This window comes from Xiphophorus couchianus, chromosome 18, assembly GCF_001444195.1.
Source record: "Xiphophorus couchianus chromosome 18, X_couchianus-1.0, whole genome shotgun sequence".
Lineage (NCBI taxonomy): Eukaryota > Metazoa > Chordata > Actinopteri > Cyprinodontiformes > Poeciliidae > Xiphophorus > Xiphophorus couchianus.
Window position 1 is genome coordinate 19,426,540 of NC_040245.1, and position 18,207 is coordinate 19,444,746.

At 36.6% G+C, this 18,207-nt stretch overlaps 1 protein-coding gene across 1 annotated transcript; it reads right to left on the reverse strand.

Moving 5' to 3' along the window:
- Positions 1-416: 416 nt before the first annotated feature.
- gosr1 (golgi SNAP receptor complex member 1) lies at positions 417-16,915 on the reverse strand. Its single transcript, XM_027999357.1, has 9 exons — positions 16,792-16,915; positions 16,137-16,248; positions 13,987-14,074; positions 13,776-13,883; positions 12,923-13,014; positions 8,657-8,731; positions 4,731-4,760; positions 1,871-1,953; positions 417-1,678 (listed from the first exon to the last, which is right to left on the reverse strand). The coding sequence occupies exons 1-9, from the start codon at positions 16,823-16,825 to the stop codon at positions 1,554-1,556; spliced, it is 747 nt and encodes a 248-aa protein (XP_027855158.1). The 5' UTR covers positions 16,826-16,915; the 3' UTR covers positions 417-1,553.
- Between the last annotated feature and the right edge of the window lie 1,292 nt (positions 16,916-18,207).

An 18,207-nucleotide genomic window follows, 5' to 3' on the forward strand; every position in this document is an offset into this window, starting at 1 on the left:
CTAAAGAGTGAAAACCTTTCATAACACCTCAGCTAGTCTATGTTCAAAGAATCTGATGGAGGTGAATAGAAACTGTAATTTGTCAACTGAAGTGACTCGTTTTATGCCACAAAAATAACTAGCTGGGTTGTTGCTTTATGCACACTCGCCTCTTTTTTATATATATATCTGCTTAACTTTCCTGGATCATGTTACATCCCCAAACCTTATGGTATTTTATTAGTGTTTTATCTAATATACCAACACAAATTCAAGCTATTTGTGAAGTAACAACTTAAAAATAAACTTAACAGATAAAAATCTGAAAAGTGCAGCGTATGCTTACATTCAGCACTCTTTAATCTACATGTCTACATATAGAGCCCTCTTCTGCTTAAAATTACAGCTGCAACTCTTCGTACATGCAATAGAGAATGTCAGTGAGAGAAGCTTGCTTTTAATAAGGAGGGGGGAAAAAACCAACATAACCAGAAATAAGACCAGGTAGTGTGCCATGGTTTCTGAATTGTAACCATGTTCCAGGATAAACTGTGCAGAAAGTTACGCAGTAATTCAAATCAAATTTCCTTTTCAGCAACATTATCATTAATAAAATCAGCTACATTCTAGAAAAGCATTGAGTATTTGCTATATTATTATAAAGCTACATTTGGCCTAATGTTGCCAATCAGCATCATACCTAGATTTATATATGAATTACCAATTTAATTAACTTAGCATCTGCTTGACAGAAAAAATATATATTTCGTAAAGAACTGCCAATAAATGTAGGCAGGAAAAGGGTAAGAATCTGTGCTAACTTCATAGGATTACATGTTTTTAAAGCTCAAATAGAAAGTTTTGTAAATTTTTCTACACAGTTGCACAGTCCTTTGGTTCAAAGAATGATACTTTTTAATGACTAAAAATATTTTTTTGTTGTATAGTCTATAGTATGACATTCTTAATTGTTTTTATACTTGTATCTTTGTGTGAACAAAGAGTCCTGCCTTGTATTGAATATGTTTGTATGTCCTGGTACTAAACCTTTATCAGAAACGGCTCATCTTAAAAAACAAAATAAAAATTTACTCACTCCACATTTTTTAAAACACATACTGATATGAATAATTTATTAATTCACATTTTACAGCTTACAATGAATTATGACTCCCCCAAAATCATTAAAAATAACCGAAAAAGAAATATCCTTCAACCTCCTTATTAAAACAAGATAGCTTTAGTCTCTGATCTTATTAGAAAAAAAGCACAAAGCTTGTCCACAAACAAAAATTAACTGGTCTCACTTGTACTTTTGGTCTCCATTTCCTTGTGGGTATAAGAAAAAGAAGCGACCACCAGCCCTAAATCTGTCTCGTTAAATGCTGGCTCAGTGGGAACTTGTTGGCCAAATTTGGTCCTGTCCTAGAACAGGACCAGCTAAATGTCTCTCTGCTCTGGAACCTCCGTGGTCCTTCGATCACCGGGCGTCGTCTCTGGGGAGGAGCTGAGGATTCATATGCTACAAAGAGCAGAGGAGTCCTGCCTTGTTAGAAATTGTCTGACCGGGGAGGTTAATGGAAAGCATAGAGCAGGAGGAGAATGGTGCAGACGCCGATCACAGTGCCGAGGATGAGGGAGTCCCTTCTCTTTCGCAGATTGATTCGCTGGATGAGACTGTTGATAGTTGGGAAACGATCTGAGAGTCAAAACGTCAAAGAAAATATCAAATAAAAACCCACTGTACTACCAGTGCGTAATGTCTCTCAATACATTTAATCAATTCTACTTTTCTGTTAAAACAACAAACAAAAAAACAGGTTGTTAAATAGTAGCAGCAACGCTGTGTTCCTGCACCCACAGGGAGACCCGTGTGGAGTGTAAAGGATACTGGCCAGAGTGTTCACCCTGCTGTGTATGGATTTCAGCATGCCCCTCTGTGAGGTCATGTTCTCCTTGGTCGCCATTGCAATGCTGAAGAAAGAGACAAGATAAATGAGCAAGAGGCAATACTGCAACATTTTAATAAAGTGCTATTTTACTGCAAACAACCCAAAATTGAATTCCAGTGTGAATTTCTTCCTTTAGAGATGTAAAAAAAAAAATTCTTATCCTTGATATAAGGAAATCTTTGATCTACCAAAAGAGATTTTAGATTATTCTGATTTATGTTCTGTTCTGTAAATGCTGCTCCCTCTTGCAGCTTAATGAACATAAATGACAATTCGAAAAGGATCAGAAGTCTCATGTATAAAACATTTTGTAAAAGAGACAGTGAAAGTGTACGTTGGCGTACGCCAAACAAATCCAGATTTCTAAAACAATTAACACCAAAAAGCAATTTTCCCATTCAACCATAATTGCTCAAAATAAAGTACTTCATGAATATTGAGGTATATTTAAATGATTCAGCCGATCAACGATATTTAATGGTCATCAACAAAATGAGTGTACGTATAGGTCAGAGACTGCATGAGGGAACGCACATTCTCCCATCAAGTTTTTTTTTTTTTTAAAACACAACCTTTACATGGAAAGTGACATATACAAGTTTCAGACTGTGTCTTGTCCACACACCATGCATAGAAAGGAGACAACAGATCTTTTAGTTTCCACCACACCGGTAAATGGTGAAGGCCAATCAAGCAGTAATTCTCTGATTTTGGTCCGATTTCTTAATGGATCTCCAACTTTGGAGTTCCACTGCTATTTTGGGCCTCTCTTGCTCTCAAATCTGGACTTCAGCAAGTTTCAAAGGACGAAAGTGCGACTGAGCAAAAGTTTCAGCCAGAGTCTTTGGCATCTGATAGACACACACCAATCAATAGAAGACACTGAGCCAGTCTTTGAATCCTTAACTAACGCATTAGAGTTTGGTGGACCAGCCTTGACAAATGTTACTTACAGATATATTTATCAGCTATTATTAATTACTTTGGACATGACGAATGTTTAACATGAATATTTCAGTATTTTCAGGATAAAAATCTACCTCTCCCAACGCAGGAAGACGGATTCATAGAAGATGAGCCCAATGACATCACTGCAGTTGTTTACCTGAAATATTTGTTGTAACCGAGTGATATAAAAAACACAGTCAGCATAAATTTTCAGCGTGTAGAGGGAGATATGAGTAGGAGTACGGGTGGGCGAGGTCCCGGCCCCTCCTGTGACTGCAGACTGCTGAAGGTACGGTCCGCAGCGTTGGCCTAGAGGTGTGTTTTAGGGATCATGTTCCCCTAAGTCAGGAGGAAACGCTTTGCTGACTCCAGCAACCTCGACCAGCCCTGATCACTGTGTAAACAACCTCATGAGAATAGAGACTGAGGATAAAGAGACACTGTAAGCAAAGAGTGGAGAACTCTGCCTCAGGTTTACTTTAGGCTAAATCCAAAGAAGACTGATTGTTGCCCTGCTAAAAACAAAATAAAACTTGGTGCTTTTTTTTTTTTTAACTATACTGTTCTCTAATGTATGCCAGAGTTATTCCAGCCACTAAAAACCTGTTTATACCCAAAGATGAATCATCAAAATACCAGAGGAAACATGTAATTATGATAAGGGTTTAATTTCTGCAGAGCTAATAAGAATTTTGCTCCACTGATTATCAAGAAGGTTTTGAATAAATCTGGACAAGCCATTTCTTAATTTAAAATACAAACACATTCTCTTTCAAAATTGATACTCCTTTCTTTGTTGTATTATGTTTTGATAGCTGCCAACCTCAATTCTTATCAGAATCAAATGAAAATCATTAAGTTAAATCTGTTAGGGATATGAGAAAAAATTGGGCTCAACTATAAATCAGCAAACACAATTTGTCAATTCTACTGAATAAAACAAACATAACTTACCAAATGTATCACTGGTAAGTATAGTGTGAGTCCACGGTTCTTATACAGTTGGCTAATATTTATTGCAGTCCAAGCACTTTGCCTAGTATTAGTATTTTGTCTAGTGATTTTCAAAATATTTTGCAAGACAACAAAGTTAAATTGAGATGTTACTATTTAAGGTGGAAGACTCAAAGCTAGCTCCTTTTAGCATCACTGAATATACAGTCAGAAAGGTGATAGAAGTTCAAGGTTTCTATAACATTCAGGCAGCAAGTACGACATAACAGGAAGGTAGATTGTATCACTGATTTGCTTTTTTATTTTCTATTTTTTGCTAAATGTGAAAATGGTGGGAATCTTTTAGATTCCTCAGAGTTTGTGTAAAGATCTACATTCTCTGCTGTTTTAGCAATGCTAGCCACCCTGATCACTAACACAAGATGCTTATGCCAGTTTAAAATGTCTATTCAAATCATTTTGTCTTTATTTTTAAAGTAGTAAATCTGTTTTTCACTGTGACACTGCCTCAGCTTGAAATACAAAGCTGAGTCTTTGTATTTTGCCATCCATTCAACAGCTTGAATGACAAAAACTATATTTTGAATGTTGTTTTCTCATAGTTCAAAAACAGAAATTCATCATTCCCCAAGAGCAGTATTAAATATATTTTTATACTACAGATTATTCTGGTTGGGCAATTACTCACTTCCACCAACCAAAAATATCCTTAGACTGCCATTTTTCTTTCTCTGGACTGTAATGTCTGTCATATAGCCAAGACTTTTTGCAAACAATCAGGCTAACCCTAGCAGCAAAATATTTTAACCATGCAACATTAGTCAAAGCTTATGGAAGATGGGAGAGGTTTTTATTGCAAAATACGAGTTCACACACAAGACAGATACTAAGGTTTACCTTATTGTGTCATCCATCAGCCGGTCTGAGCTGTAGTTTGGAGGCAGAGCAGAGAGAACGACACTGATTAGATAGAATTTTTCTGAAGTAAAAATTGTAAATTGGCTATACACTTCATAGCATTTCGTTGTAAGTTGAAGTAGCTTTGTGTTTGTGGACAGAAACTTTGAAGACAAACTCAATATTACTGGATTTTTACCATGTTGTGATATAAACACAGCCGTTATTGGGCATGATTTCAGTGTCTCACTGCTTCCTATGTAATACAGATCTGAGTGAAGATGAAGAGAAAACGAAAGCAGTCGGCAAATGCGATGACCCAAGATTGATTATGTTTTCCTTATGGATATGAAATGGATGAAAATACTTATGTTTTGTCCCCTTAACCATCTCTTTTGCCATTGTGCTCATTAAAATGGGATTTTCTGTGGTTTTAGCTTTAAGTGGGCTCCATCCGTTTTTACTTCACTAGTTGTATTTTGCTGCAGTCATTAAACTGCTCATTAGTTTCAAGCTAATTGCCTTTCCCAGCATGATGAATGAACCCATCACAACCACATGCTTTCCTGACTTTTTCTGCACACAAGGACCGAACTCATGGAAAGATTTTTTTTTTTTTTTAAAGAAGCATTATGGTCAGAGATTTTTTTTGTTTTAAGTTCTGAAACCAACACAGTTCACTGATTGTGAGACAGAAAAATGTCACTGCTTGGGACAAGAACGAGAAATGCTTATGTGGCACATCTGTCATCAACGCTATGTTGAGCGATTGGGCTTAAGCCCGCCTGTGATTGTGTGCACACAGGTCCAAAACTCTTCAACAGGATGGAAGAAACAATGGAAACAGGATTTTACAGATTGGCGACCAGAACATCTCAAACTCACTTGTACCAATTAGAAAGTAACTTTCAGCTAATAACAAACCAATTATTATGAACATTTTTCCAACATCTTACTGGGAAATGCAACTCAGCTGATCATAATGGACTGTTTGCTTTCAGTGCATTAACAAAGGATGCCTTTTAGAGTGTTTACATCCTTTTTCAAAACTGAAATGTGTTGGTTTTATGCCAATACACGTGGAGCACTGACTCCACCAAACGCTGTGCAAAGTCTGTTTGGAAGTGAAGTCAGAGTGTTGGGATTGTGATGCGACACACTTCACTGACAGGCTTTTTTCCATAATTTCAGAATTATCATCACCAGCCACTGTTTACATCCATATTTACAGCGTCTGGCTTCTTTAGGGGTAGAATCACAATAAATGTCTCAAGTCCATGACATAAAGGTCGAATATAATGAGACAAGACTGGTCAGACTGGAGACAAGGGCAGAAGAAGCAACAGGGTCAAGAAAAACCCAGATAGAGAAGATTTTTACACCTTCACTGTTTGGTCCCCGACAGTCATGGTAAAAAAATATATATATATAGATTGAACTTATATTGTGTGTATATATATATATATATATATATATATATATATATATATATATATATATATATATAAGATTTTGATGTGTTTTTAATTTTTAACAAATTTTGGTAACCTTTGCAGTAAGGAATAATGACATGTTAAGAATCTGTGGTGTTTTAAACACCTCTAGTGTATAAAATTTACATCTAATCTGCTGTCCTAAAGAGCAGATTGGATATAAATTCCTAAAGGTAACAAAGGGTTTCTGATCCAATTGCATCCACAATACATAACTTTAGACCAAAACAGTTGAACTCATCAATCTCTTGTTTAGCAACCATCTGTGCTGTGCCGTCAGAAAGTCTTCAGACATCAGCTCAGATTGTTTCCCTTCAGTCCCTGTTGAATGTTTACAGCCCTAAACCAATCATGTGTAATTTCACCCTCTTCTTCAATCTCCCTTTCATCCTTCCCATACAATATGGGTGGTGGCTTAAATGTATAATTTCATGATCAATATCTTGATGTGTCTGATGGGTTAACAAGAAAGGCTAAGTGCCTTCCTTGTGAAAAGGGAGAGCGTTTAGCACAAAATAGGCTTAATGTTATAATATCTTTCATGTTTTTTCAGACTGCTAATTAAACCACAATGTTCACTTTTAGGTTTTAGATGTCAATTTAAATTATACTAAAAATTTTGCCAATTATTTTATCCATAATATGAAACAACCCGAACAGATCAAGTCCAAAATAAGCAAACCCAGCATGGTAGTCTTAATGCATGCAAGTTGCATGCATGCTAACCCTAACCCTTAAATCAAAATTTTATGATATTATATTTAGCTGAGACGTACTGCTACTTTCAATCATCTTCTTTTTAAGTCTACATATTACTATCTTCTTCTTGGGCTTCATAGTCTACAAAACAGAAACTAGTAACTAAGATTAATAATTGTGTTTAATACAGATTTACTACCATCCTGTGGCTGTTAAAACAAAGTTGAGCAAATCTTTTTCTCAATATTCCTCATCACTCCCACACATCAAGCTAAATAATCTTCTCAAGTGCAGATAATATAGTATTTGTGCTCCCCAATATTTCAGATGTACTTATGGGTTTTTAAGGGTGTAGAAATTTGGAGGAGTGTGTTTATTTAAATCAAGTAAACTCTTTTTCAAATCATATTTGCACCAAAAGCAAGTCTGCCTAACAAAATTAAGACCTTGATGGGATATTTCTTCAGTTTTAGTTTTTAAGACCTGGAAACAAACACTTTGAAAAAGAACAGCCTTTAATTTCATCGTTTTGTATAAGCTCCAATTGACTAGAAGTCTGATCAGAAACCATTGGTGGTTTATTTGCTTTCTGTTTGAACTTGTGTGCACAGCGATGTGCTCCCTGCTGATATTTCATTTTCCTTTCCACACAGGGCGCATCTGACACCTCTCAGATGCAGAGAGAGAGATTTCACAAAGCACACGCTGTGGACAGTTCTTCATGCTCTGCCAAATAACAGCAAGAAAACACTTGATGACGATTATGATTTGACCTTCTGCGTCATAAGAAACTAAGCTTCACAGTTTCAGGATGCAATGTGAATGAAAAACTGATATCAATGATAGGTTTTATCATAAAAGTGATGTGTTGCTTCTGTATAATTACATTGCAAGTGTTATAATACTGAACTTGAAACAATCTGAAGCATTTATTTAAATGAATGTGGATATATTTTTAGGCAACACTTCAAACTGAGAGATACAAGGGAAAAACAGAAAGAAATGATCCAAGACATCAAGAGAACTATGGTCTTTCGTAAGTCTGGTTCATTTTTGGAAACAATTTTCAGATGCCCAAAGTTTCCACGCCATCTGGTCATTCAAATTACAGGCGAATTTAAACAAAATGGGAATGTCCAACCAGTACTGTTCAGGAAGGAGACAGGTTCTGTGTCCAAGTTATGAATGAGCTTTATATATATATATATATATAATGTGTGTGAATCAAAGGAAGACAAAAGGAGTGAAGAAGCTGACTGCAGCAGTAAAAGTGTTATTTTCAACAGATGTCTTTATTTTCAGACACAGCACTGCAAAGTGGCGTGTGTGGGTGTGTGTGTGGGTGTGGGTGTGTGTGTGTGCGTAAGCAAAACGGACTCAGTAACAGCAGTTCTGTCAAGACGACCGGGCCAAAACTCCTGCTTGATATTGCAAGATGTTTGTGGATGGACACACAGAAAGTTTGACCAAAGTCATGTAGTTGAAAAGGTGATTCTATAAAATACTCAGAAAATGCACTTAACTTAAGTTTCAGGAAAGTATATAAAAAAAAGAAAATCTCTGAAGAAATTATTGCTCATTATTTTGGCATTATCAAATAGAAACAAATCCAACAGGAAGGGGAAAAGGGCTGTGTGTTTGTATAGTTAATTTTATCTACTGGTAAAGCGCCACAAAAACATTTAAATTCGAGCTGCATTGAGTAATCAGCCAGGTAAATTGCTGTGGACTTACTTTCTAAGATGCTCATGCTCCTTTAGAAACAGCTCTGTTCTTCTGTTGTTGACTCCTGAACCACTCTTATACGTTCTGAAATGACAAAAGGCAAAAATTAATACATCATCTAATTAAACCATGTTTTTGAATGTGGTGTGTCACAATATTTATCTATTCAACACTTGTGCAAGTATTGTTTACGATATTGAAAACCCAGGATTTAATAAATATCAACAAACCACTGTTATTTTAAAAGGAAAATCGCCCAGAGAGGGAAGGATTACCCAAATTTACTAGTGAAGCTTATTCTAATTGTTCCGATTTTTTGAGGTGAACTGACTGAATACATCAGAAATGAATCTGAACCACGGACATGAGGTACCGACATAACTAGAGAACAGAAGGGTTACAGTCTAGAGCAACTGAAAGTTTTGATACAAGGAAAAATTAAACAGGCAAATGAAATTAGGCAAAATGGAATAAAAACTTGAAAGCAGGGTAAGTTGTCAAATTAACAAAAAAGCCGAAACAAGAAGCTGCTCCTGACTCTTTTACTACGAGACCAAACTCTATTCATAAACTCATCACTCTCATTCACTTCTGCTTGATGCAGCCCCAGTCAACAGCATGTGAACGGCTGAAAAACACACACTGTCCTGGGTTTCTGTCCATTTAACACAGCCCCACCTTCCTGTTGGGCGAGAACCGATAAAGAGCACAGAGGGATGGAGGGAGAACTGTGCGCACATATATAAGATTAACATCCTACCCCACCCATCTTACAGGAAGCAAACCAAGAATAAATGAGTTTTCTCCATCTCAAGCACAGTGTTGAAAGCCAGTGGCAAAGAACAGATATGTAGTGTATGGAGTGTTGCCTTGGGCTCCAGCTGGCTCCCCCGTCAGCAGGGCTGATGTATTCGTAGGGTTGGAACTGCCAGTACTGACAGCCCGCTGCATCACTCCAGCAAGGCTTTTTAAAAGGGCACCAATGTAAATCACAGACGAGCTGTCATTTTCGCTGCTGACATTTAGAATGAAAGGAGCAGCAGAGGAAACGTTGCTGCTGCACACACAGTAGCTGCAGCTATTATGAATGGCACAATGTGAGTATAGGTTTGTATGTCTACATCTGAGGAAATACTTTGCATTAAATACAAAAGGAATATGTTCATAGTTGCTGGGGAGAACTGCACTATGCCTAATTTCTCTTTTAATCAGTATTCATGCTGGTATTTCTGCAGCATAAACAACCCTCATTGTGGGCAAACCTAAATCACCACCAAGATCTTTACTGCCCCCTACATGATGCAAAGTTCAGGTGCAGCAGGTTTTCCTTTTTTTTTTACAGAAAGATTTAACCACAGTATAGCTTACAAACGTAGCCCGGGCATGAAAAATAATTAATATAATGCATAAAATAGTATTTATCAAACTTTTCATGCTGAGACCTCCTTTAAAGAAATAAAATCGTTGACTCCGTAAAGACTTAAAACATTTGTCAAATTAAATTTAAATTTGAGGAAGAACTAAATGTACATTATTTGTTTAAATTTCCTCTGATAGTCAGTAAAATAGCAAGACAGTTTTCTTATAACTGTGTTTTCTCCTAACAAGCAAATAGCCCATTTTCACATAAATATCTGATTAGCAACACAATCCCTCAGAAACAAATACAGTAATTTATCCTCTTTCAGACTTAAAAGGCTTAGCAGCAAGTTTGATTGGAAGAACAGCATTTGATTCTTTCCCACACCACTACAAAATCTTAATACACAACACTGCTGGAGAAAATGTCTCTGAGAAACACACAGCCTTTTTGGGCTTCAATTTTCAACATCCATTTTCTACATCTCAAAAAACATTTTTAATATTAATATTCAGGAAGAACATCCTTTGGGACTAGAGTAGGATGCACTTAAAAAGACGGATTTGTATTATTTCAAAATGTTATGACATTAAGGCAATGCAAAGAAATTCCTTTTTCAGCATATTTTCAGAAAAAGAGCTCTACGTGATTAAAAAGAAAATATAAACATGATGAAAATGATGACAGGTGGAAAAACACTACAGTTCATGATGTTCCAGTAACTTTCATTCAAAGGCAGCTATAAAGAAATGGGTTTTTGTAGCATTTATAGGTTTATTTCAGGTCTTCTCAGGCTTCTGTTTGCTGCTTGAGTCGGGTTTAAACAATCCAATAAATCAGACATCCCAGAGAAGAAAATTAAAGTCCAAACCAAGCCCTCATCTTCTTCTGAACAATTTGTGTGTCGGTAAGAATGAGTTCCGGATTCATTCATCTCCACTGCATAAGAATGTTTGGTATTTGTAGGTGTTTAAAGGAACTCAGTGTTTCAGCAGTTTTGCAGTTTTCTGGAGGTTTGTTCAAGATTAGTGGTGAATAGAAGCTGAATGCTGCTTCTCCACATTATATTCTGGTTCTGGAGATGCAGAACAGACCCAGGAGTCCTGAGAGGTCAGGAAGGTTGATACAACAACAGGTTGCTAATGTATTGTGGTGTTAAGCCATTCAGTGATTTATAAACTTACAGAAATGTTTTAAAGTTTATCTCTGAGCTACAGGGAGTCGTTTAAGACTTTAGAACCAGGGAGATGTGCTCTCTCTTCCTAGTTTTAGCGAGAACATGAGCAGCAGCAGCGTTCTGTTTCTGCTCCAGTTGTCTGACTTTTTAGACAGACCAGTGAAATTATTATTTATTATTGTAGTAATTAATGAAACGAAAGATAAACACTATAAACCAGCGGTTGGGAAATTGGTTGCTTGATAAAAACAGAATACAACATATTTATCTGAATAACTAAAGCCCCAAATATTTTTGAAAATAATATGTTTTAACTGCTATGTATGTTTTAGTGTATATAAGCATTTTGAGAGCTAACTGCCTCAGCATTTAATTTAGGAACTCTATAACAGGCTGTACAGTAGTCCTGCTGAAAATCTATTATTTGCTATTAATATTGTGCAGAAAAGTTAATCTGGTTACAAGGGCAAAGTCACCAGAAACAAAAAGTATGACACTTTAGATGGTAAAAAGAGAAGTGAGACAAGCTCTTCTGAAGAGTTCAATATGTTAAAACGACTTTAAATATGGAATAAAGTGACCTAGTGGCTTATGGTGGATGTGTGCCTGAATGAGGCTTCCGCAGATGTCTTCATCTTAGATGGAGTGGGATAATTAGGAATTCTGCAGTGCTCACTATAAGCTTACTGCAGCATCTCACAAATCAATACACTATTACAAAAAAAGGCTGTAAGATTCATGGTCTGAAGGGGGTTCCAGCTCGTTTTAATACACTCACTCAGAAATGAGTCAATCTGAAGAAAAGGTGCACCTTCTCAACGCAAAGCCAAGGAGGCTATGAATCTTCAAAGGCTTCAATACCAAACATTTTCCAAGAGCAAGTCAGGTCGGAGTCTTGGCTCATCTTCCTGTCCAGTAAACAAACTCAACAACATCTGAGCTCTGTGAAAAAGAGTTTACTTGCTCACACTCAGGACAAGAGAGACAGATGGATCTGAATATTAATAATAAAATAGCTATTTGTAATTTATCTACAATCAAATGTAACTTGCTCTCATAAAACTGTAAAATTACTTGCAAGGACCTATGTCTGTGATTCATCTTTCATTGAACCTTGCGTTTGCAATCCATAAATTTATTACTGTTTCCATCCTAATTCCATCTTTGTATTGTTGAGTGTTGGAACATATCTCAAGCAGTCACACAATGCACAGATCACCAGTCCATCACTGGGTAACATAGTCACACAGGACTAACAACTTGGCACATAGTTACTCATACCCGAGGGCAATTTAGTGTCACCAATTAACCTGACAGTTATCGTTTTGGTCTGTGAGAGGAAACTGGAGTACCCAGAGAGAATCCATCCATGCACAGGGAGAACATGCAAATTTCACCCAGTTGCTGCAAGGCAGCAGTGGGTATAATGTTCAGGTCTAAATGTTAAGTGTGATATCTGAATGCTAGTGCACACAAATAAGGGCTTATGATCATTGGAATAACAAACCAGTATGCAAATAAAAATGATTTGTAAATGGCAAACTGAAATAAACATATGTGCATCTTGTTATAGTCTGACCTATGAGATGTAAACGGTGAGTGAAACTGCTCATTCATCCATTCCTTCTGTTTGTACAAAACTGAATATACTCAGCATCCAAGTTGAATCTAGTTGCCATTATAATTTTGCACCTCCCAAGTCAAATGTAGGTGAATGAACAGAGGATTGAGTACTCACTCAATGTCTTTCCTGACAGATCCTAAAAGATCTTCCCTTTCCCGGATGGCCAGAAAGTTGCCTTTGGTTTTGTGAAATTCGTGAGTGTAGTCCTGAACAGAAACAAGTAAAAGTAAAATATTTGTGTTGAAAATAAATAAATAAAAATATAACAGAATATTTCAATTCCAACTAAAATTATTCAGCCCTCATTTCAAATTAGGTTTCCCAATAGGATAGAGAAGCTGTTGAAATTACAGATTATAAAGAGTCTAAAGAGTCTTTCATTGTTAAGTACATTCTCATTAATCTGGTGGCCATCTTTGACACCTCCATTTTACATTCATATTCAGATATGGCTTTAACTTTAAACTTGTGAAGAATGTTTTCAACTCTAGTGACATTCCAGGACTTTGCAGTCTTTATGTATCCTTTCGCTTGTTTGTTTGAGGCAATGATTTTTTTCTCATAACTTTTTTTTACAACTGTCTTCACCTTACCTTATTTCTAATATGTACATTTATAAGGACTTCTATCTCAGTCAGAGCCTATGTATGATAAACAAATGTGAACTCTTACAAAGACTTTCATTCATGGCTCTGAATATTGTTGAGATTGTAGCATCCTGTCTGAATTTAGACAGGATGCTAAAGGATATTATATTATTATAATATGATTATGATAATAATCATATTATTAGTTTTATAAGTAGTTCATATGTAACATGCTTGTAGCAAACACCTAAACAATATTCCTACTTGCAGTGAAGGTTTAATTTATGTGCAGCTGAACTGCTTTGGAAGAAGAAAAACAAATCCAATGGAAACCTTGAACATAAAGATAACAACAAAGAGCAAATAAGAATTTGGTTAACCTGTAGAATATCCCTATGTCTCTGGAGAGTGTGCATGAGTGCAGCATTGAGAGACGCTGTTCCCGGGGTGTTGGTGTACTCTGCCATCTTGTCGTTCACTCCTGTTAGCTGAAAAAGACAAGAAAGGGGATAATCTAGTGAAAAACAAAGAAATTCTGACATAAAGCAGACTGTATCCAAGACTGAGCTTCTTCTTCTCTGTGGGACTTACTTTTGCCAGCAGCTGTTCAATCTCAACAGACATGGTGTCAAACATCCTGTCCTGGGTCGAGTTATTTAGCAGGGGCGTGGTGTCCGAACTTTAGGCAAACAAGGCATTGAGAGCAGTTAGAAAGTCTACTTATAACAATCTTATTTGCAATATACATTTCTGAGGCATAATTACACAATGACAAACCAAAAATATTCCATACTGATGATATCAAAGAATTGCGTTATGAGTGATTGAGTGATCATTAGTCCCACCATGTCAATAGGAGTCGATAGGTAAATTAAAATAAGAATTTACCATTTACTTAAAGAATATTTAAACTGTGTTAAATTATACTTATACTCAGTACATCTCGGTGAATTGTTTACATAATTGTGTCAAAAGGCATCCAAGAATTTCTATATGCATATATCTAGAAAACAAGCCTAAATCATCACACATCCACCACAGTGCTTAAGAGTTGGTGTATACAATACTTAGTTTATGCAGAAACAAATATATCTTGAGACTCATTGTCTCATTTAAAGGATAGACCTGTTACATACATGGCAAAAAACAATTACACAACTTGCTTAACATTTCTATAAATCAATACTATACACTGTCAACATTTTTTTTGCTGGTAAACACAAGAGCTTACAGACAAATTTTCAAAACACTTTGATAATTTTTTTAATTGATAGAAGCAAATGAGGGGCATCACATTTTTTGTTTGTTTGGTTTTACTGTGACATTATATGACAACTAGGGGCAGCTACTACATTAAAATGCTGAAAATAATTAAAAGACATCAGTTTGAAGTTAAAGTAACTTAAAGATGAGTTTGAGCATTCATATACCAGTAAGTTTGTTTTAAAATCAGTAAACAAAAGACCTGAAATGAAGAGGTAAACAGTAGTTTGCCCTGGAAAGGTTTTATTTTCTATCAGTTAATTAACTGTGAAACTTGGATCATAAATTGTAACTACACAAAACAAATAACGAAACTGGTAGTGATGTTACGTGATGTGCCGAGGCTTCGAGGCGTGTGTCGAGTAATGGAGGGGGCGTTTCCGTAAAGCGCGTATCGAAGCTTGCTTCATTTAGGGGAGGAGCCGAAAACGATGACGTCCGAAGCCTCGCTGCCCGGCTGTACCACGTGACTGCTTCGGGAAGTGGCTCAGAGTTTGGCGCGGGGTTTGACAGCTTTAGAAACCCCACAGGCTCCATTCAAAATGTGGGTTGTTGTAGGCGAGTTGCGGTCAGTTGAGAGAGTGGATAGAGTTTTGATAGTTTGGATAGCAGAGTTTGGATAGTGGTTATTTAGTTTGAGACAGTTAGTTTGGTGTTTGGAGAGTTTAGGAGAGAGAGAGAGAGGAGCGCGAGGACAGGATAGGAGAAGGATGGAGCCGGCGAGAAAGAGGAGGATTTCCCCTCCTCTTTCGAATTGATAAGCTCTAACAAGGTAAGGTGAACTGAACATTTGCAGATGCATTAGGTTTGCTTATGAGGAACTGTATTTTTCACTGTTTCTTATTTTCTGTAAAGGTGAGGTGTTTATTGTGCTCCAAGGAGTTGGGGTACAATAATAACACCTCATCCATGTAGTGTCAAAAAAGAGAAATCGTTTGAAACCAAAAACTGTGGAGAAATTGTTGTTTCTTAATAAAAATGCACGAAATCATCCAAGTTACACAAGCAATAGCCTATTCACTACCCCCTCCCTAGTTCCACAAGCACTTTCACTGTCCTCTGCCTGATTAAGCCCAGGCCATTTTTCTAGAGTTATAGAAAAACATTATTACACAACATGCCATATCACATGACACTACTATTTTGGGAATAATTACACACAGAGGATACATTCAAACAATATTTTATTATACACATATGTGTATACATAATTTATGTAGACAAATGATTTCGTACTACACCTTTTGTGAAGTCATTCCCAAGAGCCATAATAGACAAAAATTCAATGCATCACACGTGTTAAGATACAGCTGGCTGTGATTATACACCTGGCCAGTAGGTGGTTTCGTGTGCACATGAAGCCTCAAGAAATGAACCCTTTCTCGAACCAATTGGCTCAAGTGGTTCAATGCCTCATGAGGCTTCATCTCACCATCACTAGAAACTGGACTTGTGACTGTGCGTCTGTGAAAGCTTACGTCTCCCCTCGACGTCCATCCCTAGAGCTGCTGTAGCTGGTGCACAGTTTACTAAAGGAGACCAACTTCAGGTCCAGTTCATTCTCCAGCTGCCTGGCCTGCTTTCTCAGATCTGTAACACAAGAACCAGCGAAAAATTTAAAAACAGCAAAGCAGACCAGCTTGATACGAACTTGATACGTTTGCTATGGTTAAAGAATAATTCAGTCATTAACTGCAGGTGTCGACATAATGTGATTATACTGAAGTAACTGTTATATCATTCGTATTTGAATCCCTGCTAAGAGATGACAGCCCGTTTTTGTTTCATACTAAAGTCAAGGAGCCTGACTAACGTTCTTCCAGTAATTTTGTCGTCCTGTTGTTTTCAAATAAAACACACCAAACAACACGTGCCTTTGTGTCAAGTTGATAAGCCGTTTAAAGTACCGTCTCCTATTTAACAGCTTAGGGAGCAACACTGACTTCAGTTACACGGCGATATGCGTTAGCTTGCTGGGAGCTAACTAATTGTTGCGTGACGTGTACATGTTTTAATGACACGGGTTTTGACGCAGCGAAACGCACACCCCACCTCCTGACATCACCTGGATGAAATTAGATGTTGTTGTGCGAAACATTTATTTTACAGTAGTTAAAACCGCGAGCTCCTTACCCTCCCAGTAGTTGCTGCTTCCTATCCCTGCCATCTTTGTTTTCCTGTGACGTCACCAACTTCAAGTCACCTGAGAGGAGGACGTAAGGCGTGGGATTTTGTCGCCCTCAGTTCAGACCGTCAGGCATGTCGACTATGATAAATTATTGGCAACCTCATATTACTTTTTATAAATTGTATAGTTTATATAAAATATATTATATTTATATTGTGGTTTTACGTTTTAACTATGTTTTTTTATAGTAGGTTAGTGTTTGTGCCAACAGGGCTTTACCAACAATTGGTTAATTGCTTTAGAGAGTTTCATCTTCATTTGAAATCAATATCTTCATATTTTGTTAATATTATGTCTTCTGTCACTTCTCAAATACCCTATTTAAAAAGCAAAGCCAGGATTGAAAACAATTTTCAATTTTTCTGGCAAAGTATACTATATATTCTACTTGTTAAAAATGATCAAGCTAAACCAATGTTCAATGTGTGGCTGTTCAGCTGTTTTTGCTAAATTAATTTATCCCTCTGGTGAAGCAATACTGCCCACCCACCCTTTTTTGTAAAATCTGTTTTAAAAAACACAAACAGACACTTCCTGCACTGCACAATGAAAAGGGGAAATGGCTTAAAGGATTTTAAAAAGCCCCTGTGGGTACATTAGCTATAGCTCCTTGAGCAGTGCCTTAGAAAAATATTCTTAACTCTTGAACTTTTCAAGATTGTTCACATTACAACAATAAAATTGATTAAATTACCATAATTTGTGATAGAGAAACAAAGTGGAGCAATGATGTTTTGAAAATAAAATCTGAAAACTGTGATGTACATTTGCTTTATCACCATTCTTTAAAGCTGATAAACAATTTTGTTTTGTGTGCGTGTGTTTTTTTTAATGTCTCTATATAAATACAAATCTCAAGTACATCTCTGCCTGTGGCGTGCAGTTGTCTGTTTTTGACCCACTGTTCATGGCAGCAGGAGATTGTGTTCCTCATGTATAAACAGGACTTTACATTTGTGTTCATTTTGAACACATGGAATTAGGTTTTCAGTCAACTACCAACGACCAGTAGTTATATAGATTTACCAGATATAAACCAATTACTAACACGTGCAATTGTGTAGGATGCCTTGTTTACAATGTATTTGCAAGAATCTCAATTAAAGATGAGCTCTTTAAATAAAAAGCCAAAACAATTTTACTCGTTTTCAGTGAACTTTGAGAAACACCTCAATGTACACAACCTGTTATTAGATTTAAAGGCCAATAAACAGGACACCATGTAGCTTTTAGGCTTTTAATAAAATAATCGCCACTGCCTTTTTAATTACATATTTCTAATTATGTTAGGTTTTCCTCTCCTTCATAGCCTGTTAGTTTACATTGCAATATCTGAAAAGAAATAACTGAAGCAAGACATG

What these genes read in the sequence shown, in the direction of transcription:
- gosr1 (XM_027999357.1), bottom strand. Translation starts at nt 16,825, where the DNA reads ATGGCAGGGATAGGAAGCAGCAACTACTGGGAGG. An exon ending in TCTGTCAGGAAAGACATTGA is followed by an intron (nt 8,732 to 12,922) that starts GTGAGTACTCAA and finishes TTGTCATTTCAG; the next exon opens with AACGTATAAGAGTGGTTCAG. An exon ending in CAGGGTGAACACTCTGGCCA is followed by an intron (nt 1,679 to 1,870) that starts GTATCCTTTACA and finishes TTTGACTCTCAG; the next exon opens with ATCGTTTCCCAACTATCAAC.